This window comes from Cynocephalus volans, chromosome 11 (genome assembly GCF_027409185.1).
Source record: "Cynocephalus volans isolate mCynVol1 chromosome 11, mCynVol1.pri, whole genome shotgun sequence".
Taxonomy (NCBI): domain Eukaryota; kingdom Metazoa; phylum Chordata; class Mammalia; order Dermoptera; family Cynocephalidae; genus Cynocephalus; species Cynocephalus volans.
This window is the reverse complement of record NC_084470.1, coordinates 22937784-22964768: the sequence shown is the minus strand read 5'-3', so window position 1 is coordinate 22964768 and position 26985 is coordinate 22937784. Positions and strand designations below refer to the sequence as shown.

The 26985-nt window shown below is 36.9% G+C and overlaps 1 protein-coding gene across 2 annotated transcripts in view; it reads left to right on the top strand.

Moving 5' to 3' along the window:
- PPP2R3A (protein phosphatase 2 regulatory subunit B''alpha) overlaps positions 1-26985 on the top strand; it is a 159609-nt gene that overhangs the window by 122747 nt on the left and 9877 nt on the right. For both annotated transcript variants that reach the window (XM_063113740.1, XM_063113741.1), the window contains 3 exons: positions 5467-5642; positions 6195-6313; positions 7874-7980. In XM_063113740.1, coding sequence (XP_062969810.1) covers positions 5467-5642; positions 6195-6313; positions 7874-7980 — 402 coding nt within the window. The remainder of the gene's footprint in view (positions 1-5466; positions 5643-6194; positions 6314-7873; positions 7981-26985) is intronic.

The following is a 26985-nucleotide window of genomic DNA, read 5'->3' as shown; positions in this document are numbered from 1 at the left end:
GGCTTGGTGGTTGTCACTGAGCTGGTTACAGGTGTCGGGGGGCATGGCTGAGGCCCCTGGCCCTCCCCTCTCCCTGGCTTGGGAGCCCAGGGGGCTTCTGGTCATTCTAGATTTTATGGGTAGGGTATTCTTTGGTCATGTGAGACCTTTACTAGTTAATATCAAACTTTGTCTCCAGTCTGTGGGTATTTTGTTTTTTCTTTCAGTTCTTTGTTGGAATATTCACTGTTCCTACCACTGAAACTGCGCTGTAACTAATTTGTTGTCCTTTGCTTACTTCTAAAATGGGGGAACTTCCTGTGGGGACCAGTACTTGATCTCTGTGGTTGAGCTAAATTGCTACTTTGCTGCTGATTCCTTGGGGAAGGCTTTTTGTGCAGCTCAGGTTTTAATGGTTGACTTTATAGGTACTTCCAGGTAGCATGAGATCTAGTACACCCATGTTGTGTAGAAACTCTGGTCTGGACCTGAGTCTTTCAGCAAACTGCTCCCCCTGCAGTTCTATATTCCTGACCAGTCTACACTGAGTGGGCCTGTGCTGATTGGACGGCAGATCAGCTGTCCTTGCTGTACCCCAGTGTTCCCCTGGTGGGTCTGTCTCCCCCACTGCCCACACTCCAAACACTTCCCATGGGGTGAGCTGTGCGCCAGTCCCTTGTGATGACTTGCTGGCCTCTGAGTGGCTCCTTTTTTTTTAGTTGGTCGTGCCTCCTTCTCCCATTTGGGTCCACGGGAACCCTGTTTGTGGGCTTGCTGGCCTGTGGGCCACCAAGGTCCTCTTTTCCCCTGCCACCTCCAAGCAACTTCATATGAAGGGCACAGCTGTGGCTTGTGCAAGCTCCTGCTCCGTGTGCTCACCAGCTCCAGCCTTGAAGTGGCTGGAGCTCAAAATGGTGGAAGTGATCCTTTCTTTCTCTCATTGTGGCTTCTACTGCCTTCATGAACTCCATAGGTCTCTCCTTCTCTTCCCCTGAGCTCTAACAGCCCCAGCTTGACTATCGTTGCTTTTTAGTAGTTGTAAATTTGTTGATTTGTGGGAGAGAGTGATGCTGGGGACCGTCTATTCTGCCATCTTGACTGGAAGTCGCAAACCCTTTTTTAGAATGTCCTTTAATCCTGCTCTCCTGATTTTTATCACATTCTGCTTCTGCCTAAGTCATCTAAGTGTCATCTCCAACAACTATCCCATTCACCTTTGTTATGCCTGGAGGCACTAGTTCCATGCCTTAGAAAGTAGTAGGTGCTAAAATATGTATACTGAATATACAACAGAAAGTATATTTAAATAGTTACTCCCTAAGCAATAATGGAGTTTCCTATAACTTTCTTCTTGGGTAGCTTATAGAAGTTTATTATCAGGTATAAGAAATCACTGGTCCCGAACTTAATTTCATCCAGTCTAAGAACCAAGAGCAAGAAGTAATCTTGCTTACGTCTACAACTGTACAAATACAATTTGTTGTTAATATTATTATGCTTTGAAAAGCTAAAAATTTATGGAAAATATAGTGAGAATTTAACACTGGTTCTCTCTGGGAAGTTCTTCTGTGTGCTTTTTTGTTTTCCAATTTTCCTGTAATGAATAGTCGTTACTTTTAGGCTCTGAGAAGATAAGTTACCTTTGACAAGAAAAAAAAAATAGAAAATCTCATTTGAAGAAACTTTAGAGAGTATCAATACTTCCAATAAGAAAATTCCCTCTAAACATAGCCTACATGTGTTTAACCATCCAGCCAGCCCCTTCTTCTAAATTTTCAGGGTCGAATAACTATCCACCAAGGCAGCCTGTTTCATTTTTCTAGGTCTACATCTAAAAACATCTTCTCTCTTTTGTATACTGATACTTATGCTCTCTGATACTCACAGAATCACATCTGATTTATCTACCATATCTTTCAGATATTTAAGGGCTGCTATATCATGTGCCTTTGTCAAATATTCAGGCAATATATCTCCTTGCATTCTAGCTTTCTTTTTCTCTTATGGGCTATTACAAGAACTAAGTATAGCTTTACTTATTGTGTAGACTCTTTAATCTGAGTTCTTAATTGAAAATGCAAGTGACTAAAGTACTTCAATTTACATTTCTCAGTAAAATAAGTTGCCTTTCACTTCAGTCCTTTTAGGTCTTTGTCAAAATACTTTCTTCCTTTTGGCCTGATTTTGATTCTCTTAAGATAAGTAATTAGGAATCTCAAGACACCAAGAAATTCCAGGGACCAGTCAAAGGACATTCTACTGCCCCTTTTGTACTGAAACCATTAATACTGAAAAAGAAAAAAAGACGCAATGGTAAAACAGCAGGGTATTGCAGCCCTCTGCTTATTAAGATCTGTGTCTTCAAGGTTTTTCCCATAATCAGGACTTGTTTCAAAGTGGAGCAGTATTCTGCCCCTTTTATAACTGTGAGAGTAGATATGATATGACTGGACTTCACCATGGCCAAACTATTACCTCATGTTTACTGGATCCAATGAATGTCCCCTCTGTTCTTTAGTGGTAAAATTAAACATCAAAATGTTACAATTTTTAAAATATATTTCTCAAAAGAACTTTGCAAGTACGGCATTATATGTTCAATTTGTTACAATATGAAAAATTTATCTTTCTCAGAAAAGGTACACAAAGATCTTAGTGTAACTTACTTGAAAACAGTTAATAGTCACAACTTAGTTATTTTCACCTTTCGATCCACAAGAGATTTTTATTTCATTTATTTATTTATTTTTGTTGGCTGGCTGGTACAAGGATTGAACCCTGGACCTTGATGTTATCAGCACCACACTTTAACCGACTGAGCTAACCAGCCAGCCCCAAAAGAGATTTTTAAAAACCACTAAATGTATAGTGTTCTTAATATGGTTTCAGGCCTACCTGAATGGAATTTGACGAAGGATCTCCTAGAACCTTCTCTTGAGAAGTTTTACTTTGCTATGAATTAGTGGCTTTTTAGAAAAATATTGTTCCCCCCAATTAATGCTGTTTGCTTCAAATCCTGTGATTAATTGATGACATAGCTATAGATGCTACTCTAAGTGACAGTGCTATATGATATAGCGGCCATAATAAAGAGTGAACAGGCTTCTGAGTGAAGTTAGTAACTTAACCACATGTAATACTTTTTGTCTTTCTTGAAACCCCACTAAAGTGCCAGTAAAGAGATTTTTTTAAAGGAATAAACCTACAATAATAAAGGAAATAGATGAGATAATAAAATAAAGGTGTAGAAACTAGAAAGCAGATAAACTTAGCAGTCTGCCTGAATCCTAAGCCAGTAGAGGGAAAAACCAAGAATCAATCTGATATGTCCAGCAAAACCTCCAAACATTCAGGACTTGGGGGTACCAAGAACCTTGGAAGTGGGGGTGTGGTAAAGGTGAAGCCAAAAGCAGGGAGTTTACAGAACGTTTGTTTAAAAAAAAGTTTCATATCCTCTACCCTTCCAGATCATACACTCTACCCTGGTGTAAAACTAGTACTTTATTCCTTAGAGAGTATAAAACAGAATCTCTCTGGACTGGGGAGCATTGGCACAGTTGAAGGTGTGGATGTCATACTGAAAACAGATTGAATGAGTACACATATACTGAATGCACAGTCTTCATTCCTCACGGACTGACAGAATGCTGTCGACCTGCCCAGAACCTCCAAGCAAGAGACTAAAAGATGCTTTTCTGAGGAATTTGACTAGCCCAAGAATAAAGTCCTGAAGATTTGACATTGGGTCATCCCCCAGGAAAGAGCCCAGCCAGATCATTTTATAGTAAATCCCAGAGTCAACAAACCCATAGGTTAGAACTTCCAACCAGCTTTTTAGCACCTACAAATATGAGCAGAGAACAAAGGATCACTAGATACCTGAGTAAAACCTCTTACATAAAAGATAGAGACCAAACAAATGGGGGGCGAGGAGCGGGGGAGGTAACTTAGATGAAACAGAGGCTTTCAGAGAAAAGAAAACTTTAAAACAACAAAAAAGACAGTGATTAATATCCTCAGAGAGATGAGAAGAAATTACATTCACAGAATATGAACAGAATGGTACTTTTTATAAAAGGAACTTTTGGGGAATCAAAAAAACTCAGGGAAGTAAAAACTATGAGAGCAGAAATAAAAAACACTGTTTAGAAGATAAAACTAAGTAAACCTTCTAGAAAAAAACAATAAAAAAAGATGACACAATAGAAAAAGAGATAAGATATGAAAATCAGAGAAACAGGCCAAAAAGTCCAACATAACTGGAAATTAAAATATGATGTAAGCCACATATGTAATTTTAAAATTTAGCCACAATGAAAAAGTAAAAAGAAATAGGTAAAATTAATTTTAATTATATATCTTTCTATTTACCACAATATATCTAAAATGTTACCACTGCAACATGTAATTAATATAAAATATTGATAAGACATTTTACTTTCTTTTTTTCATACTGTCTTCAAAATCTGTGGTTTATTTGCACTTAGAACACATCTCAAGTTAGACTAGCCACATTTCAAATGCTGTGTAGACTTCAAAGAGAAAAAAATAAGTTACAGTCAAAGGATCAGATGTCAGCATGGCTTTAGACTTCTCAGCAATACTGGATAGATAGATAGACAGGAGACAATGGATCAATGCCTTTAAAAATCGGAGGAAAAGGCACCACCAATTTTTAATTCTATAACTAGCCAACATACCGGCCAAGAGGATAGAAAAAAGGCACTTTCAAATGTCCAAGATCTCAAAAGATGTACCTGCTATGCTCCCATTTTTTAAGAAGCTGCTGGAGACAATGCTACCCCAAACAAGGAAGTAAACAAAGAATGAGGAACATGTGAGATACAAGAACCAAGAGAAATGGATCCCTGGATGAAACTGTGAACCTGGGCCTAGAGACCAAGTAGTTCAGATTGGAGAAGGTCAGAAGGACCCAAGGAAGACATCATCAAGAAAATGCAATTGATAGAATACCTGATGGGACTGAGTATGGGGTTAGACAACTGGCAGAGATTTGGGGGTTGAATTAATAACAAGGACACAGAAAACTAAGCAAATAAGACATAAAAGAAAAATGTAAAGTTTTAAACTCTGAATGTTGAGCAATTTAACTGTATTAAGAAAACAGGAAGGGCATGTAGGTAAAGTGGAGGGAAGTGGTAAAAGAGCCAAAAACTCATCTTTGATGGTGTGAAATTAATACACATTTCTTAAAACAAATATAATAAAGGAGTAATATAGGCATGTTCTCTGAAAATACAAAGGTAGAAAACAAAAGAATCGGGTGTTGAAAGTGGTTGGTTGTGGGATGGGAAAATAAAAGAAAGAAGGAGTCTGCTATTTTTTCTAACAAACTTTGGAAAACTATGTCTAAGTCTAGAGTATATGTATGTATAACTTTATTTTTAAAAAAACATGGGCAATAGTAGATCTAGGTGAATAGAGGACATTACCCTGCCCATGCTAATGAGTGTCCTCATCTCTCAGCATTGAGTATTGGTTCCGCTGCATGGATGTGGATGGAGATGGTGTACTCTCCATGTACGAGCTGGAGTATTTCTACGAGGAGCAGTGTGAACGGATGGAAGCCATGGGCATTGAGCCCTTGCCATTTCATGATTTGCTGTGTCAGATGCTTGACCTGGTGAAGCCAGCCAGCGATGGTGAGAACAAGTAAAGGACCATGTGTGCTGTTCACCTGTGTGACAGAGTGAGGCACATGATCCTAGATTATCCAAAATTACTTAACTTTACAGAGTCTTCCATACAGGCTTCCCAAGTACTGAAGTGCTTAAAGTTTCTCCTTGACTATTAGTGTAGAACCAGTAACTGATGGCAAATCCACTGTTTAAGAAATAGGATTTTTCTGCAGAGACAGGAAGCAGATTAGTGGTTGCCAGGGGCTTGGGGGGCGAGGGGAGACAGGGAGGGACTGCTTCGTGAGTACAGAGTTTCCTTTTGGTGTGGCGATAATGTTATGGAACTAGATTGTGGTAATGGTAGTACAACATTGTGAGTGAATTAAAAGCCACTGAAATTGTACACTTTAAAATGGTTATAATGGTGAATTTTATGTTACCTTCATTTAAAAAAAAAAGTGGGGCTTTTATAATAAAATAAACATGTACATGTACTTTTAGACTTCAGTGAAAATTTTTTTCTCTTACCAAAACAGGTCTTGATAAAATTTACCAAGTTTATTTGTTTTTATGTAGGCAAAATAACTCTGCGAGATCTGAAGAGGTGCAGAATGGCTCACATCTTCTATGACACTTTCTTTAATCTGGAGAAATACTTAGACCATGAACAGAGAGATCCCTTTGCAGTCCAGAAGGTAGTTTTGAAAAAAATTTGTTACTAACTTTAAAAAATTTATAGCAGGCACATCTGTGTTAGAAAATACATTGGCCATGATTGAACTGTGCCACTAATTTGTGAGATCCTATGGTGAATAGCTTTCTCCATCACAGTGAAAACTAGAACCTCTTCATGATAGACAACCTTCAGATAATTTAACACTTTTTTCAAGTGCTGACGATTGCTGTGCACGGCTATCAGTTTTGAATGCCATTCTTTATCTGAATAGAGATGAGTGCCCTTCCCCATACACAAAAACCTGTGGACCTTCAAAAAATCTTGGACATATGATCCTTGTTCAAAAACAGAACAGAATATCACTTCTTGCTCCTATTATTCCATTGTTTCAGAAGTAAGAATTACGTTAATAGGAAAGGACTATTTCAGTTGAGTGGCAGAGCAACTACAGGAAGATCTGCAGTCTTTTATCTTCCACATGTTGCACAGCTGTTTGACCTAAATAGTAGTAAGAATACAAAGATCGCCTTCTAAAAACAAATACTCAGTGGCTGATCTTGGGACATATCAAGGCGCATTATCATGGGCCTAAAGTCAATATTATATTTCATTGAACTTAACATGCACCATTATTTTATGTACCTCTCAACAAAAAATAAAATAAAACAAAACGTCAATTATAAGTCTAAGATGCATGGCAGTTTCAGAAATGTTAAAAAGGTGGAGCGGGTCTTAAAATGGATTAATATAGTAGTTTACACATTGTGTGGTCAGTAGTTAGGTACTTAAATTTTTCTAGGCATAACTGACCCCTGTTAATCGGGCAATACTAACTCATTTTCAGCTTGGAAATACATTATACCCAGAACATATAATCTAAGACACTGCTCATATTGTAGAAAGGAAAGAAAACATATGGCCTTTTCCCACTTGATTTCTTTTATTTGTGTTAGAATTTTTACTTTTAAATTTTTGCTTTTAAATTTTACTCTTTTTATAAGAGCTGGTAATTACCAATATTTGTTCTGATCTACAAAGAGCATTATTAGTCAGAAAGTGCTCAATGAATTCCAGCCACTGTGTTGAAGAAATACTGAATATATAGAGATGACAAAGACACAAGAGCAAAAGATAGCAACAAAAGCATCTACAATAGAGAGAAGGAATTGATGTGGAAGAGAAGGGCTGTTTCCAGAAAGATTTCACAGACATGAACTGGCTTTTAAAGAAGTAAAAATTTGCCAGAGGAAGGCGTGCTACATATGTACAGATCACAAGGCACTCCAGATAGCTAGTGTGCTAAGTGCCAGGGGAGGGAGAACTGGAGAAAGGCCTCTGATTACAAAGCTAAAGAATCTAAACTTAAAAAATCTACTTTCTAAATAGTTACTTATAATTTTGTGATTTGAGGTATAGAAAATTACCTTAGGAGTCTTACCATAACACTTCTTTCAGCATGTTGAAATGAAATGTTTTTCAGGTAGGTTTTTTCAGTGATACATAACACTTGTGATGACCTATCTCCAATTGTTTGGCTTTGATTATTTTTGTTTCCTGTGGCTGTGCTCTTTCCAATCAGGATATTGAAAACGATGGGCCTGAGCCGTCCGACTGGGACAGGTTTGCTGCTGAGGAGTACGAGACTCTTGTCGCAGAGGAATCTGCCCAAGCGCAGTTCCAAGAAGGGTGAGTGAGTTTCACTGTGTCTTGTAGAAATTTTTAATGGAGGCATCAAGAATTTTAAACCACCTTTAAAAAATCCTTTACTATTTTTTACATTTTTGGTGTTTTGTTTTTGTTTTTTTTTTTAAAGATGACTAGTAAGGGGATCCTAACCCTTGACTTGGTATTGTCAGCTCTATGCTCTCCCAAGTGAGCTAACCGGCCATCCCTATATAGGGATCCGAACCCGTGGCTTTGGTGTTATCAGCACCACACTCTCCCAAGTGAGCCACAGGCTGGCCCTTTTTTTACATTTTTGAATAGCATAAAAACATGACATTTAAACAACTTTACCTATATGAATATTTTTCCCAGCAGTCTTCTCTTCCCTTCTTCACTAATTTCCTGATAAAGTCTTCTCATGTCCCATTTCCTTTAATAGAGTTGCACATTTCACTGGAAATCAAGATCACTGCACAGTCCTACTATTTTTAGTGACGTCAGTAAATCCTGTAGATAAAGGAGAAGGCTAATTGAACTAAAGCTCCTTTAAATAATAAAGATGATCATGTTTAACACAAGTTTTTATCATACATGGTTTGGAGCATAATTCCAGAAGGGAACCATGTTAAAAAATTAAATTATCCAAGAATTTCACTGGAACACTTCAGCAAATTTATAATTTGGCTTTTTCCATCATCTTCTACTGACTTCTGGAGCAGTTCCTCTAATTCTTCCTTAAAGAATTTCGTAAAGCCTCTATAAAACCTTATTAGTGTAATGTGTTTTTTAAACAGGCAACACATTCATACAATATTGTATTCAAAGAAACAAAACAATAAATGACAATGTTTTCTACTACTCATTTCTCCTCCCTAGAAGCAGGCAGTGCTATCATCTCTTGTGTACCCTTCCAGAGACTGTCTGCCTATATATACAGGCATACCTCAGAGATGTTGCAGGTTTGGCTCTAGACCACTGCAATAAAGTCACACAGATTTTTTGGTTTTCCAATGCATATAAAAGTTATGTTTACAATATACTGTAGTCTATTAGGTGTGCAATAGCATTATGTCTCAAAAAAAAGTACATAACTTAATTAAAAATACTTTATTGCTAAAAAAATGCTAATTATCATCTGAACCTTCAGCAAGTCTTAATCTTTTTGCTGGTGGAGGAAGAGTCTTGCCCCAGTGTTGATGGCTGCTGACTGATCAGGGCGGTGGTGGCTGAAGGATGGAGTGGTTGTGGCAGTTTCTTAAAACAACTGTATTAGTCTGTTTCTGTTGCTTACAACATAAATATCTAAAACTGGGTAATTTGTAAGAAAGTGAAATTTATTGCTTACAGTTTCAGAGGCTGGGAAGTCCAAAGTTCAAGGAACACCTTTAGTGAGGGTCTTCTGTGGTGGGGGCTTTACAACAACGCAGGGGTCTCACGTGGCAGAAAATGGTGGATCAGAGTGAGAGAGAGCCCCTCATGCCCTTTCCTTTTAAAGCCCTCAGAACCACGCCCATGCCCACCATTAAACCATCAACTTAATCACCTCTTCAAGGCCCCGCCTTTCAATTATCATACTAGGATTTCCCGTCCTCAACAGTAATAGCCAGGATTAAGCTTCAGTGAGTTTGCCGAGTGGAGGGGGGGTGTTCAATCCACTGCAACAACAGTGACGTTTACATACCAACTGACTCTTCCTTTCAGGAAAGATTTCTCTGTGGCATGTGATGCTGTTTAATAACATTTTACCCACAGTAGAACTTCTTCAAAACTGGAGTCAGCTGTGTTATAACACCAAGGTCAAGAGTTTGGATCCTTATACTGGCCAGTCACCAAAAAAAGAAGAAAGGGGGGCTGGCCAGTTAGCTCATTTGGCTGGCGTGTGATGCTGATATCACCAAGGTCCAGGGTTCAATCCTTACCAGCCAACTACCAAAAAAAAAAAAAAATTGGAGTCAGTCCTTTTCAAACCCTGCCACTGCTTTATCAACTAAGTTTATGTAACATTTTAAGTCCTTTATTGTCAGTTCAACAGTGTTCACGGCATCTTCACCAAGAGTAGATTCCACTTTGAGAAACCACTGTTTTTGCTCATCCATAAGAAGCAACTCCTCCTCTATTAAAGTTTTATCATGAGGTTGCAGCAATTCAGTCCCATCTTCAGGCTCTACTTCTAATTATCTTGCTGTTTATACCACATCTGCAGTTACTTCCTCCACTGAAGTCTTGAACTCCTCAAAGTCATCCATGAAGGTTGGAATCAGCTTCTTAACAAACACATTAATGTTGATTTTCTGACCCCCTCCCATAAATTATGAATGTTCTTAAGCATGGTAAATCTTTTCCAGAAGGTTTTCAATTCACTTCACCCAGATTCATCAGAGGCATCACTGTCTATGGCAGCTATCGCCTTTTGAAATGTATTTCTTAAATAATAAGACTTGGAAGTTGAAATGATTCTTTGATCCATGGGCTGCAAAATGGATGTTGTGTTAACAGGTGTGAAAACAACATGAATCTCCTTGTACGTCTCCATGAGAGCTCTTGGGTGACTAAGTACATTGTCAATGAGCAGTAATATTTTGAAAGGAATCTTTTTTTCTGAGCAGTAGATCTCAACAGTGGGCTTAAAATATTCAGTAAACCATGCTACAGATGTGCCATCATCCAGCCTTTGTTGTTGCCATTTCCATAGCAAAGGCAGAGTAGATTTAGCATAATTCAAAAAAACCATCAGATTTTCAGAATGGTAAGTGAGCATGGCTTCAGCTTAGAGTCACCAGGTGCATTAGCTTCTAACAAGGGAGTCAACCTGTCCTTTGAAACTGGACATTGACTTCTCTTTAGCTGTGAAAATCCTAGACGGTATCTTCCAATATAAATTGTTTCATCCATATTGGAAATCTTTTGTTTAATGTAGCCCCTTCATCAGCTATCTCAGCTAGGTCTTCTGGATCACTTGCTGCAGCTTCTACATCAGCACTTGCTGCTTCACCTTGCACTTTTATGTTATGGAGACGGCTTCTTTCCTTAAACCTCATGAACCAACCTCTGCTAGCTTCAAACTCTTCCTCTTCAGCTTCCTCACCTCTCTCAGACTTCATAGAATTGAAGAGTTAGGGAGGCTGGCCAGTTGGCTCAGTTGGTTAGAGCACAGTGTTGATATCACCAAGGACAAGGGTTTAAATCCCCTTATCAGCCAGCTGCCAAAAAAAAAAAAGGTCCTGTCTCTGGCTTAGGCTTTGGCTTCAGGGAATCTTGTGGCTGGTTTGATCTTCTATCCAGACCACTAAAACTTTTTCCATATCAGCAATAAGGCTGTTTTGCTTTCTTACCATTTTTATGTTCACTGGAGTAGCACTTTTAATTTCCTTTGAGCACTTTTCCTTTGCATTCCTAACCTGGCTAACTATTTGGCACAAAAGGTCTAGCTTTCAGTCTGTATTGGCTATCAACATGTGTTCTTCAGTAAGCTTTATCACTTCTAGCTTTTGATTTAAAGTGACAGACATGCAACTCTTCCCTTCACTTGAACACTTAGAGGCCTTTGTAGGGTTATTAATTGGCCTAATTTCAATATTACTGTGTCATAGGGAATAGGAAGGCCCGAGGAGAGAGAGAGAGGAGCAGTCAGAACACACACAGCATTATCGATGAAGTTCACCACCGTATATTGGCACAGGTCATGGTGCCCCAAAATAACTGCAGTGGTTAACATCAATGATCACTGATGAGAGATCACCATAACAGATATAATAATAATGAAAAAGTTTTAAATATTGCAAGAATTACCAAAAAGTGACACAAAGACATAAAGTGAGCACATGCTCAACAAATTTTTTAAAAACTGAAATCAAGTGAGCACATGCTGTTAGAAAAATGGTACTGACAGACTTGCTTGATGCAGGGTTGGCACAAACCTTCAATTTGTGAAAAACACAAAGCAAGGTATGTCTGTATATATTTGTATACATTCTTTTGCTTTTATTTTTTTCTTATACAAATGGTAGCATATTATATTCATTGTTTGATATCTTGCTTTTTCCACACTTAATTTATTGGAGATTATTCCATAGATTTAACTAATAAACGATATAATTTTTTACAGCTATATAATATTCTATTGTTTTACAGTCTTCTATTGATGGACATTGTATTTCTAATATTTCACTATTAGAAATTATATAGTTGTAATGAACCATACATATGTAGGATAAATTCCTAGAAGTGTAGCAAACAGCTTATGAAAAGAATTTGCAAAGACATAAGAGAGTTTTAGAGAAACCAAAAAGAAATGATGCAGACACCCAGAACTAGCAACAGTGGGGGACCATTTCCATCCCTAGGCCTAAAGGGACAAGGAGAGTACCCAAAGTACCTAAAGAGAGTAGCTATCTGGAGAGGGTCACCTGACAGGACCAATGACTTTTAGTAATGGGATTTACCCAGCCTATGACAACCTAGCTCAGAGGGAGCTGATAGAATAAATACCCAACTTCATTTTCTTCATATCCTTCAATATCCTGCTGGTTGCCTCCTGTTGGCTTCCATTCAGAAACCAGAAGACAAGGGAGCCCTCTGATGTGGTCCATTCAGTTCAGCCTTCTGGGATACAGAGGAAGGGGAAGAGTAGATCTGGAAGGATAAGCAGAAAATATCCAATAGATAATGTCAAATAGTCTTCCAGAGATTATACCATTTTATACCTCTACCATCAAGTCCTTAATATGTTTTTGAGGGTGCTGAACAAGCCATCACCAAACTATTTTCTTTACTCTGGAGATTTCTTTAATATGCTTAGCCATAAAACTGGAGTTTCATTTTTTTGTCAATGACCTGGAAACCCTTAAAATCATTCATCATGCATTAAGTGTTTTAAGCCTGACTGTATCAGAAGACAGGAAAGTGGATTCAGAGTATGATTTAAGGTTTTTAGGCACTGAGCTTCCATACTAGGAATTAGGGTTAGTTTACTGATCTTATAAAGCAACATTGCTACAGTTAACGTGTGGATGTTTATCATAGTGAAAAATTGGAGACAATCTAAGTTTCTAATGGGAAGATTAATAAAATTTTACTACATATATATAGTCCAATCCAATAGACACATTAAAAACATTTTGTGGATGTTTATTTGTTGACTTTCATTAAGAAAAAATAGGGACGAGGAAGAAGGATTTGGAAGACCAAGTGAAATATAATACAAAAGAACAATTTTAAAAGTGTACAAAAGAAAGTTAAGTATATGTAAGAAAAACAAAAGGAATCTAACTTATATGTATTAGAAAACAGAACAAAATGGAATAGAAAAAAAAATATTTAAAGAGAATAGAAAAGCTTTTTTGAAATAAAAAAAGACCTGAATATGAAAGGTCAGAAGTCACACCATATCCAGGAAATGCTGATAATGATTGACCCCAGATATGCACTGTGAATTTACTGGAATTCAAGGATGAGTAAAGGGTTTGGGGCCTGGAGTTCTATTTTTAAAAATGCAAGTCACCAGACAAGGAAAAAGAAGTCAACCTTGCTTCAGATACCTCCACAGTAAAACAGTACTGAAAGACCATGAAACAGTGTTTACAACTTTCTTGGAGAAAGAAATACCAAGACAGCATTCAGGCATAGACACAGATGGATGTTTTCAAACATGTAAGAACTGGAGGTAATATAGCACCCATGAGTTCTTCTTTGAAAAGGACATAATCACAAAACCAAGAGACAAATCAAAGTAAAGAGCTCAGAAACAGAGCAGTCATTGTGGAAAGGAAATAATAATGAACACTCAATCCATTTAAATGTAGAAATAAAACTAAACAACTAAAGGCACTAAAAGATAGAGAACATAGGGCTGGCCGGTTAGCTCAGCTGAAGTGAGAAAATATAGCCAGGATATGAAGGAGGAAATTACAAAGAGATTAATACCTTAAAAAAAAAAATGTAGCAGAGCTCCTGGAACTAAAGGATTCATTCAACAAAATACAACCAAGGGCCTAAGCAGCAAGTTAGAGCAAACAGATGAAAGAATTTCAGTTCTCAAAGTCTGTATTTTTGAAATAACCTAGGTGGACCAAAAAAAAAAAAAAAGGAAAAATAATTCAAGAAATGAAAATCTGAGTTGCTAGCAGACAATCTTAAGTGTACATACATCCATATCATGGGTGTTCCAGAAGGGGAGGAGAAAGAAAATGCATTGAAAACCTATTCAATGAAATAACAACAGAAAACTTCCCAGGTATAGGGAGAGACACAGACTTTCAGATCCATGAGGTTCAAAGATCCCCAGAGAAATTCAGTACAAAAAGATTTTCTCTGAGACACATTATTGTCAAACTGGCAAAGCTCAAAGACAATGAGAGAATACTGAAAGCAGGAAGAGAAAACCATCAAGTCAACTCTAAGGAGCCCCCACCCAATCAGACTAACAGCAGACTTCTCAACAGAAACTCTACAGGCAGCAAGAAAATGGGAAGATATATTCAAAATACTATAGAAAAAAATTGCCAACCAAGAATACTATACCCAGCAAGGCTATCCTTCAGAAATGAGGGAGAAATCGTGTAGTTCCCAGACAAAAACCATGGTAGTTCACCACCACACGTCCAGCCCTGCAAAAAATTCTCAAGGGAGTCCTGCATATGGAATCTGAAAAATGATAATCAATAGCATGAATACACAAGAAAGAAAAAAAACCCATTGGTAGCACAAAAATGCAAATGAGAAAGAAACTAAATCTTACCAACCTCAAAAAAACAACATTGAAGACAGACAATAAAAGGGAAAGAAAGGAATGAATGATACTTAAAACATCTGTATGAAAATCGATAAAATACCAGGAGTAAGGCAATACTTTTTACTAACATCCCTAAACGTAAATGGATTAAACTCCCCACTCAAAAGACACAGATTGCTTCACTGGATTAAAAAGCTAGACCCAACTATATGCTGTCTTCAAAAGACTCATCTTACATATCAAGGCAAACAAGTCTAATAATGAAAAGACGGAAAAAGATATAACACTCAAATGGAAACCAGAAACAAGCAGGAGTAGCTATTCTTATGTCAGATAAAACAGACTTTAAACCAAAAACTAAAAATAGAGACAGAGAAGGCCACTATATGATGATAAAGGGATCTATCCCACAAGAAAATGCAACAGTCATAATTCTCCATATGTGCCATAAAACTCCATATGTGCCAAACACTGGAGCACTCAAGATATATGAAGGAAATACTATAAAAACTAAAGAAAGAGATAAAGTCCAATATGATAATAGCTGGAGACCTGAACACCCTTCTCTCAGTACTGGACAGGTCATCTAGGTAACAAATCAGCAGAGAAAAACAGGATCTAAACTACTTTTTAGACCAATCAGACCTGGCAGATATCTACAGAACATGTCATCCAACAACTACAGAATATACATTCTTCTCATCAGGATATGGAACATTCTCCAGGATAGACCACATGTTAGGTCACAAATCAAGCCTCAACAAATTTTTTAAAAACTGAAATCATTTCAAGTACTTTTTTAGACCACAATGGATTAAAACTAGAAATCCATAACAGAACTCTGGAAAATATGGGATTACCTGGAAATTAAACAGCATGCTCCTGAACAATGGGTCCATGAAGAAATTAAATAAAAAATATCTTAAAACTAGTGAAAATAAATACACATCATACCAAAACCTGTGGGATACTGCAAAATCAATAATAAGAGGGAAGTGTATTGCAATAAATGCTTACATCAAAAGAACAGAAAGATCTCAAATAAACAACCTAATGCTATACCACAAAGAACTAGAGAAACAAGAACAATGCAATCCCAAAATTAGTAGATAGAAAGGACTAATTACGATCAGAGGAAGACTAAATGAAATAGAGACCCAAGAAATGATTTAAAAGATCAATTAAACAAAACGTTAGTTTTTTGAGAAGATAAACAAAATAGACAAGCCATTAGCTAGACTAACTTTAAAAAGAAGAACCAAATAACAAAACTAGAAATAAAAAAGACATTACAGCCAATTCCACAGAAATACAAAGAATCATTAGAGACTATTATAAACAACTATACATGAACAAATTTGAAAACCTGGAGGAAAAGGATAGATTTCTGGACACATACAAACAACCAAAACTGAACTGAGAAGAAATAAAAGCCTGAACAGACCAGTAACAAGCAATGAAATTGAAGCAGTAATCAGAAGTCCCTTAAGAAAGAAAAGCCTAGGACCATACGGCTGTACTGCTGAAGTGCACCAAACATTTAAAGAAGAATTAATACCAGTTCTCTTCAAACTATTCCAAATAATTGAAACAGAGGCTATTCTCCCAAACTTATTCTATGAGGCCAGCATCACCCTGATACCCAAACCAGACAAAGATACAAGAAAGAAAACTACAAGCTAGTATCACTGATGAATATAGATTCAAAAGTCATCAACAAAATACTAACAATCAGAATACAGCAACGTGTCACCCAGCTCGGATGACCAATCAGAGAGGTACCCCCCAGAGAGGCCCAAGACCCACGGTGACCACACACCTCAAGGCTCTAGCGTGACTGAGCAGGTAGGCATCGCCCTGGCCAGACCCCACCCCCAGCCTGGGCAAGTGGTGCCAACCAGAGAGGCACCCCCCAGAGAGGCCCGAGACCCATGGTGACCAAGCGCCCCGAGGCACCAGCATGTGCAAGCAGGTAGGTGCTGCTGCTGGACCCCACCCCCAGCCTGGGCAAGTGAGTGCTGACCAGAGAGGCCCAAACCTTCCACCCACAGTCACTGTGGCAGCCGTGCCAAATTGGCAGTCCAGGCAGGATCCTAGCCAGACAATAGTGTCGAACCAGTGGACCATGAAATCCCTTGCCACAGTGACTAAACACCAAAGGAAAGATACCAGAAATATGAAAAATCAAGAAAGTACACCACCAAAGGGTAATAACTCTCAAGCTCTAGATCCTATAGAACAAGAAGCCCTTGAAATGTCTGACAAGGAATTTCGAGCAATAACTCTAAGGAAACTAAATGAAATACAAGAAAATTCAGCTAAACAACACGATGAAACGAGGAAAAGTATACAGGACCTGAAAGAAGAAACATACAAGGAAATAAATGCCCTGAAAAAGAATGTAGCAGAGCTTGCCAAGCTGAAGAATTCATTCAATGAAATAAAAAACACAACAGAGAGTTTAACCAGCAGGCTTGCAGAAGCAGAAGAGAAAACTTCTGACCTTGAAGATGGGATGTTTGAAATGAGACAGGCAGACAAAAAAAAAAAAAAAGAATTAAAAACATTGAAGAAAATCTAAGAGAGGTATCAGACACATTAAATGCTCAAATATCTGAGTCATGGGTATTCCGGAAGGGGAGGAAAAAGGAGATTGCAGTGAAAACTTATTCAACAAAATAGTGGCAGAAAACTTCGCAGGTATAGGAAAAGACACATATCTTCAAATTCAGGAAGCTAAAAGATCCCCAAACGTATTCAACCCAAAAAGGTCTTCTCCAAGACATATTATAGTCAAATTGGCAAAACTCAAGACAAAGAGTCTTAAAAGCTTCAAGAGAGAAGCATCAAGTCACCTATAAGGGAGCCCCAATCAGGCTAACATCAGACTTTATATCACAAAACCTAAAAGCCAGAAGAGAATGGGATGATATATTCAAAATACTAAAAGACAGAGATTTCCAGCCAAGAATACTTTACCCCATAAGGCTATCCTTCTGAAATAAAGGGCAAATAGTATATTTCTCAGACAAACAAAAACTGTGGGAGTTCACCATCACACGACCACCCTTACAAGAAATTCTCAAGGGAGTACTGGGTTTGGTACCTGAAAAATAGCTACCACTGCCATAAAAACTCAATAAAAGTCAAACCCACTAGTAAAATAAAAATGCCAACTATGAAGAGAAAACAAAAGTTTATCTACAACCCAAGAAACCAGCAAATACAGAAGACAAACAGTAAATCAGAAAGAAAGGAACAAAGATACTTAAGACATCCAAACAAAAATCAATAAAATGCTCGGAGTAAATCAACACTTTTCAATAACAACTCTTAATGTAAAAGGATTAAATTCCCCATTCAAAAGACACAGACTGACTCACCGGATTAAAAAGGTGGACCCAACTACATGCTGCCTTCAAGAGACTCACCTCACCTATAAAGATATACATAGACTAAGAGTGAAAGGATGGAAAAAGATATACCATGCAAATAGAAATGAAAAAAGAGCCAGAGTAGCTATCCTTATATCTGATAAAATAGACTTTAAACTAAAAACCATAAAAAGAGATAAAGAGGGCCACTACATAATGATAAAAGGATTCATCCATCTAGAAGACATAATAATCATAAATATATACACACCCAATGTCAGAGCAGCCAGATTTATAAAGCAAACTCTATTAGACCTAAAGGAGGAGATAGACACTAATACCATAATAGCAGGGGGCCTGAACACCCCACTATCGATATTGGATGATCATCTAGGCAGAGAATCAGCAGAGAAACACAAGATCTAAACAACACTCTAGATCAATTGGACTTGGCAGATATCTACAGACCATTCCATCCAATGACCTCAGAATATTCATTCTTCTCATCAGCACATGGATCATTCTCCAGGATAGATCACATATTAGGTCACAAATCAAGTCTCAATAAATTCAAAAAAATTGGAATTATCCCATGTATTTTTTCAGATCACAATGGATTAAAACTAGAAATCAATAACAAATGAAATTCTGGAAACTATACAAACACATGGAAACTAAACAGCATTCTACTTAATGACATATGGGTCCAAAGAAGAAATTAAACAGGAAATCGAAAAATTTATTGAAATGAATGAAAACAATGATACATCATACCAAAACCTGGGGGATATGCAAAAGCAGTACTAAGGGGGAAATTTATCCATTAAATGCTTACTTCAGAAGAATGGTAAGATGGCAAATGAACAACCTAATGCTTCACCTTAAAGAACTAGAAAAACAAGAACAATCCAAGCCCAAAGTTAGCAGATAGAAAGAAATCATTAAGATCAGAGCAGAACTTAATGAAATTGAAACCCAAAAAACGATACAAAAGATCCATGAATCAAAAAGTTGGTTTTTTGAAAAGATAAATAAAATTGACAAACCATTAGCATGGCTAACTAAAAAAAGAATAGAGAAGACCCAAATAACAAAAATTATAAATGAAAAAGGTGATATTACAACTGATACCTCAGAAATACAAGAAATCATCAGTGACTACTATAAACCACTATATGCCAACAAATTTGAAAATCTGAAGGAAATGGATAAATTTCTGGACACACACAAACTACCAAAACTGAGCCAAGATGATGCAGATAATCTGAACAGACCAATAACAATAAAGGAGATTGAAGCTGTTATCAGAAGGTTCCCAACAAAGAAAAGCCCAGGACCAGATGGATTTACAGCAGAATTCTACCAAACATTCAAAGAGGAATTGACACTAATTCTCTACAAAATATTCCAAAAGATTGAAACAGAGGCAACTCTTCCAAACTCATTCTATGAAGCAAACATCACCCCGATACCAAAAGCAGATAAAGATACAACAAAAAAAGAAAACTACAGGCCAATATCCTTGATGAATATAGATGCAAAAATCCTCAATAAAATACTAGCTAACAGAATACAGCAACACATATGCAAAATTATACATCATGATCAAGTGGGAATCATCACAGGGATGCAAGGTTTGTTCAATATATGCAAATCAATAAATGTGATACACTATCAATAAAATCAAGGACCATATATCATCTCTATAGATGCTGAAAAAGCATTTAACAAAATTCAACACTCATTCATGATAAAAACTCTCTACAAGTTAGGTATAGACGGAAAGTATCTCAACATAATTAAAGCCATATGTGATAAACCCACTGCTAATATCATTTTGAATGGCAAAAAGCTGAAAGCTTTCCCCTTAAGAACAGGCACTAGACAAGGATGCCCACTCTCACAACTCCTATTCAACATAGTGCTGAAAGTACTAGCCAGAGCAATCAGAGAAGAGAAGGAAATAAAGGGCATCCAGATTGGAAAAAATGAAGTCAAACTGTCCGTGTTTGCAGATGACATGAACCTACATATCAAACTGCCTAAAGCTTCTACAAAAAAGCTCTTGGAGTTGATAAATGATTTCAGCAAAGGTGCAGGAAATGAAATCAACACACAGAATCAGTAGCATTTCTATTTTCCAATAGTGAACATGCAGAAAGAGAAATCAAGAAAGCTAGCCCATTTACAATAGCAAAAGCTAGCCAATTTACAATAGCCACCAAAAAAAATTAAATACTTAGGAATTGAGTTAACCGAGGAGGTGAAAAATCTCTATAATGAGAACTACAAACCACTTTGTAGAGTTGAGAGAAATGAAAGAAGACACAAGAAGATGGAAAGATATCCCATGCTCTTGGATTGGAAGAACCAACCACCATTTTCACCATTGTGAAAATGTCCATACTACTCAAAGTTATATATAAATTCAGTGCAATCCCCATCAAAATTCCAATGATATTTTTCTCAGAAATGGAAAAAACTATCCAGACATTTATATGGAATAACAAAAGACCATGCATAGCCAAAACAATGCTGAGCAAAAAATAATAATAATAATAAAGCTGGAGGCATAACACTACCTGACTTTAAACTATACTACAAAGCTATAATAATCAAAACAGGATGATACTGGCATAAAAACAGACACCAATCAATGGAATAGAATAGAGAATCCAGAAATCAACCCACACACCTATAGCCATCTGATGTTTGACAAAGGCACCAAGCCTATACACTGGAGAAGAGACTGCCTCTTCAGCAAGTGGTGCTGGGATAACTGGATATCCATATGCAGGAAAATGAAACTAGACTCATACCTCTACACCATGGAATACTACTCTGCTATAAAAAAGAATGAAATACTGCCATTTCCAACAACATGGATGGACCAGACAAAATTAAGTGAAACAAGTCAGGCACAGAAAGAAAAATGCCACATATTCTCACTTATTTGTCAGAGCTAAAAATAAATAAATATACAAATAAACTGGTGGAGGGTGGAAAGAAGAGACAGCTATCACAATTCCTTGAAGTTGTTATGACCGGCAAACAGATATGAGGTTGTTGGGAGGAAGGGAGGTTTCGGTAATGGGCCACAATAATCAACCACGTTGTATATTGACAAAATAAAATAAAATAAAAAGAATACAGCAACACGTTGAAAAAAAAATTATACAACATGATTGTGATTCATCCCAGATTCCAAAGGTGGTTCATCATGTGCAAGTCAATAAATAAAATACACCACATCAACTAAATCGAAGACAAAAACCATATGATTTATCTCAATAGACACAGAAAAAGCATTTGACCAAATTCAATATCCTTCATGATAAAGACTCTCAGCAAATTAGGTACAGAAGGAAGGTATCTCCAATCCAATAAAAGCCACATACAACAAACCCACCACCAATGTCATCCTAAATGATAAGAGCAGGAATAAGACAAGCATGCCCATTCTCTCCACTCCTGTTTAATTAACATGGTGTTGAAAGTACTAGCCAGAGCAATCAGGCAAGAGAAAGAAACAAAGGGCATCCATATTCGAAAAGATGAAGCCAAACCATCCCTGTTTGCAGGTGACATGATCCCATATATAGAAAAACCTAGAGACGACCTAAAATCTCTTAGATCTGATAAACAATTTCAGTAAAGTTGCAGGATACAAAATCAACATGCAAAAATCAGCAGCATTTGTATACTACAATACTGAACTAGAAGAAAAAGAAATCAAGAAAGCAAGCCTATTTCCAATAATCACCAAAAAAATAAAATATGTAGGAATCAGTTTAAACAAAGAGGTGAACGATCTCTACAGTGAGAACTACCAATCACTGCTGAAAGAAGTTAAAGAGAACACAAAAAGATGGAAAGACATTCCATGCTCTTCGATTGGAACAATAAACGTTATGAGAATGTCCATACTACCCAAAGTGATCTATAGATTCAATGCAATCCCCATCAAAATGCCTATGACATTATTCACTAAAATAGAAAAAACAATCCTAACATGGAACAACAGAAAACCCCAAATAGTCAAAGCAATCCTGAGCAAAAAAATAAAGCCAGAGACATAAGACTACCTGACTTCAAATTATACTGCAAAGGTATAGTAACCAAAACAGCATGATATTGGCATTAAAAACAGACACTCATACCTATGGAACAGAATAGAGAACCCAGAAATCACCCATATATTTACAGTCAACTGCTCTTTGACAGAGGCAACAAGAACATACACTGGGAAAAAGACTTACTCTTCAGTAAATTGTGCTGGGAAAACTGGACATCCATATGTAGAAGAATGAAACGACCTACACCTCTCACCATATACCAAAATTAACTCAAAATGGATTAAAGACTTAAATAAGAGCCGAAACTGTAAAACTCCTCAAAGAAAACATAGGGGAAACACTTCAGGATGTAGGACTGAGCAAAGACTTCATGAATATGACCCCAAAAGCACAGGCAACAGAAGAAAAAATAAACAAATGGGATTACATCAAACTAAAAAATTTCTGCACAGCAAAAGAAACAACTAACAGAGTGAAAAGACAACCAACAGAATGTGAGAAAATATTTGCAAACTATGCATCCAACAAGGGATTAATATCCAGAATACAAAGAACTCAACTCAAAGTAAGAAAACAAGTAACCTAATTAAAAAATGGGCAAAGGAGCTGAACAGACATTTCTCACATGAAGATATACAAATGGCCAACAGACACATGAAAAAATGCTCAACATTACTCAGCATCAGGGAAATGCAAATCAGAACCACTCTTAGATATCATCTTATCCCCATTAGACTGGCCATTATCAAAAGGACAGAGAAGAAGAAATGCTGGCGAGGATGTGGAGAAAGGGGAACCCTCGTATGCTGTTGGTGGGACTGTAAATTAGTGCAGCCACTATGGAAACAGTATGGAGGTTTCTCAGACAATTACAGACAGAACTGCCATACAATCCGGCAATCCCACAGCTGGGTATATACCCAAAGGAATGGAAATCCTCATGTTGAAGGGATACCTGTACTCCCATGTTTACCGCAGCTCTATTTACAATAGCTAAGAGTTGGAACCAACCTAAATGTCCATCGACAGATGACTGGATAAAGAAAATGTGGTATATATACATAGTGGAATTCTACTCAGCCATAAAATAAAAATGAAATTCTGCTATTCACAGCAACCTGGATGAACTTAAGAGAAAATTATATTAATTGAAATAAGCCATGCACAGAAAGAGAAATACCACATTTCCTCACTCATAAGTGGGAGGTAAAAAAATAAATAAGAAAAAAGGATACAACAATCACAATAATTTGTTGAACTTTCAAAAGGAGAGAACAGAACTGAAGCCATCAGAGGAAGGAAAGAGGGAAGAAATTGGTACAGGGCCCGAAAAAATGATTACATCGTGTCATGTTAAATATGCTAATTATCCTGATATGATATGGCACACAGGTATTGATATTCAATGCTGTACCTCATAGATATGTACAATCAATTATGTTTCAGTAGTCAAAAAAGATAATGCGAATTTTTCCATCAACTTTTTGAAGACCCCTTGTACAGAGTTCAGTACCATCCATAGTTTCAGGCATCCACTGGGAGTCTTGGAACATATCCACCATGGATAAGGGGAGACTACTGTATATAGAAATGAAAAATACCTAGAGTAGCCAAAACATTTTTTTAAAAGATTTCAAAACTTAGTATAAAACAATCGTCGAGACATTGTGGCATTGATAAGTATACAACATAGATCAATGAAAGACTCCAGAATTAAACTCTTATAAATATGGCTAACTAATTTTCAACCAAAGGGGAAAGGGTAGTCCTTTCAAAAATGATGTTGGGGGCCGTCCCCGTGGCTCACTCGGGAGAGTGTGGTGCTGGGAGCGCAGCAGCGCTCCGGCCGCGGGTTCGGATTCTATATAGGGATGGCCGGTGCGCTCACTGGCTGAGCGCAGTGCGGGCGACGCCCAAGCCAAGGGTTGCGATCCCCTTACCAGTCACAAAAAGGGCAAAAAAAAAAAAAAAAAAAAAGATGTTGGGGAAAAAAAATGATGTTGAAATAATTGGACATCCGTGTGCAAAACAACCTCAATCCATACGACACACTCTGTACAAAAAAATAACCCAAAATGGATCATAGACCTAAACATAAGAGCTAAAACTATAAAAAGCTTCCATAATTAAACATAGGAAAAATCTGTGATCTTGGGTTAGGCAAGAGCATTGAAAAAATGACAGATTGGATAAAATAGTTTTTAATTATAAATTATAAAATTAAAAACTATTGCTGTTTAAAAGGCACCAATTGAGAAAATGAAAGGACTGGGAGAAAATATTTCCAAAACATTCTGATAAAAGGACTCATACCTAGAATATACAAAGAACTCTTACAGCTCAATAATAAAAAGACTAACAACCCAATTTTTAAATGGACAAAAGATCTGAATGAACACTTCACTAAAAGGTACAAATAGCAAATATATGAAAAAATGCTCTGTATCCTTAGACATTACAAAAATGGAAATGAAAATTACAAGATCCACCACATGGCCACTTCAGTGACTAAAATCACCAGTTGGCAATGATGTGGAGAAAGTAGAACCTTATATATTGGGCTGATAGGATGTATAACTATACAGCCTCTTTAGAAAAGTTTAGCAGTTTCCTAAAAAGTTAAACATATTCTTACCATATGAATCAGTAATTCCACTCCTAGAAATCTTCCCGACAGAAAAGCACCCAAAGACCTATACATGAATGTTCTTAACAGCATCATTCCTAGCAGCCCAAAACTAGAAACAAAATATCCATCGAACTGGTGAATTGACAAACTATAGTATATCCATACAATGGAATGCTACTTAGCAATAAAATAATCAACTACTGATGATCACAACAGCTTGGATGAATCTCAGAATAATCAAGCCGAGTCAAAGGAGCTAGACCCAAAAAAACGTATATACTGTTTAATTCCATTTATATAAAATTCCAAAAAATGTACACTATAGTGACAGAAAGCAGACCAGTGGTTGCCTGGGAAGGGGAACAGCAATTACAAAGGGCATGAGAAAACTTTGGTAGGAGGGTGATGGATATTTTCATTGTCTTGATTGTTATCAAAACTTATTAATTATACATTTTAAATATGAGCAGTTTATGTCAATTATACCTTAAAAACAAAAGAAATGAACTACCAATAGATGTAAGAACATGGATGAATCTCTCATAAAATCATTCTACATGAAAGAAGCCAGACACTAAAGATTACATATTATATGATTCCATATATATGACAGTTCTAGAAAAGGCAAACTGATAGCAACAGAAAACAGATCAGTCGTCTGGTTCTGGGACTGAAAGTGAAGACTGAGTGCAAACCAGTAGAAGGGAGAGGAGGGGCAGATAGAGATATAAAAGTGTTCTAAAATTGGACTGTGGGGCTGGCTGGTTAGCTCACCTGGGAAAGCATGGTGCTGGTAACACCAAGTTCACAGATTCAGATCCCTGTACCAGCCAGCTGCAAAAAAAATAATTTTTAAAAAAAAAAATTGGATTGTGGTGATGGCTGCACAATTACAAAATACAAAAACTCTATTAGACACTTAAAACTGGTAAACTCTACTGTATATAAATTATACCTAAAGCTGTTTTTTAAAAAGAGGCAAAAAATAACTTATTAAATTGGCAGCAATTTTTTAAAAGATGATAATTTTTAAAGGTAATATTTTTTCAGTAAATGTTTAGGTTCCTACTGTATAGTAAGCATTATTGGATATTGGTGAACACAGACAGGATCCCTACCCTAGCAGGGAAGACAGATGCAATTAAAATATAGTGCCTTAACTGCTGTCTCATAGAGGAAGCACATTGCAGAAACACCTCACCCTAGGCTTAACTGCAGGCACTTTCAGACATTTCTGGTAGAAGCATTTTGTCCCAATGTCCCTAGAAAGTTGACAATACATAGCAAAGTCTGAATTTATGCCCTTTGACTCCCTAGTTCCAATTCTGGTACCTATTGTAAATAAACAGAAATTTGGATAGAATTATTCTATCCAAACAGTTGGCATTGGTCACAGGTCATTCTAAAATAAAAAATTTGAAGCAATACAAATGTCCAATAATAGGATGGTTAAAATAAGTTATGGTATCTATGTGTCATAATATGCAGCCATTTAAATGTTATACTTACAAAATTTTAATTACATAGAAAAATCAAGGTCACAAATTGCGACATAATCTCAGTATTTAAAATGTGTGTATGTATATCCACAAACTAAAAGATAACACCCCAAAATAACAGTGATTTACTCTGAGCTGTGTAGTTGCAAGTAATTTGGTTTTTTATACTGTTCTGTAATTCATAAGGTTCACATAATAAGCATGTATTACTTTAATAAACGGAAAAGAAGTTATTTTTATCCTTTGTTTACATAGATAATATATGTTCACTGAAAAAGAGTTAAAATACAAACAAAAATCGTCACCTAAAATCTATCACCCAGAGACAACCTGTTTTATCATTTTGGAGTAAACCCTTCTAGACATTTCTATGCAAATAGATCATTTGTTTTTCAAAAATGGGATTTATACTGCATATTGTATTGTAATCTGCTTTAAAGGGAGGAGAAAGTAAAGATAGCAGTTCTAAATACTTAGCAGTATGTTTGTCTAAAAAGAAGAAAAACTAATGGCAGCTAAAGAGAATAAATAACTGGCTCAAGCAAAAGTTTTTTTTAAAGTTGTGGTTGCACTAAGAGAAGGTGTCAGAGGGCATGGAAGGGAGAGAGAGGAGTCAGGATACAGACAGAAGTACTGGTGAGGGGTCACGGGAGGAGTTGCAGAGACCAGCTGTGGTGAAATTCGACCAGTGTATATGAGAGGCTCTTGCTGGATACCC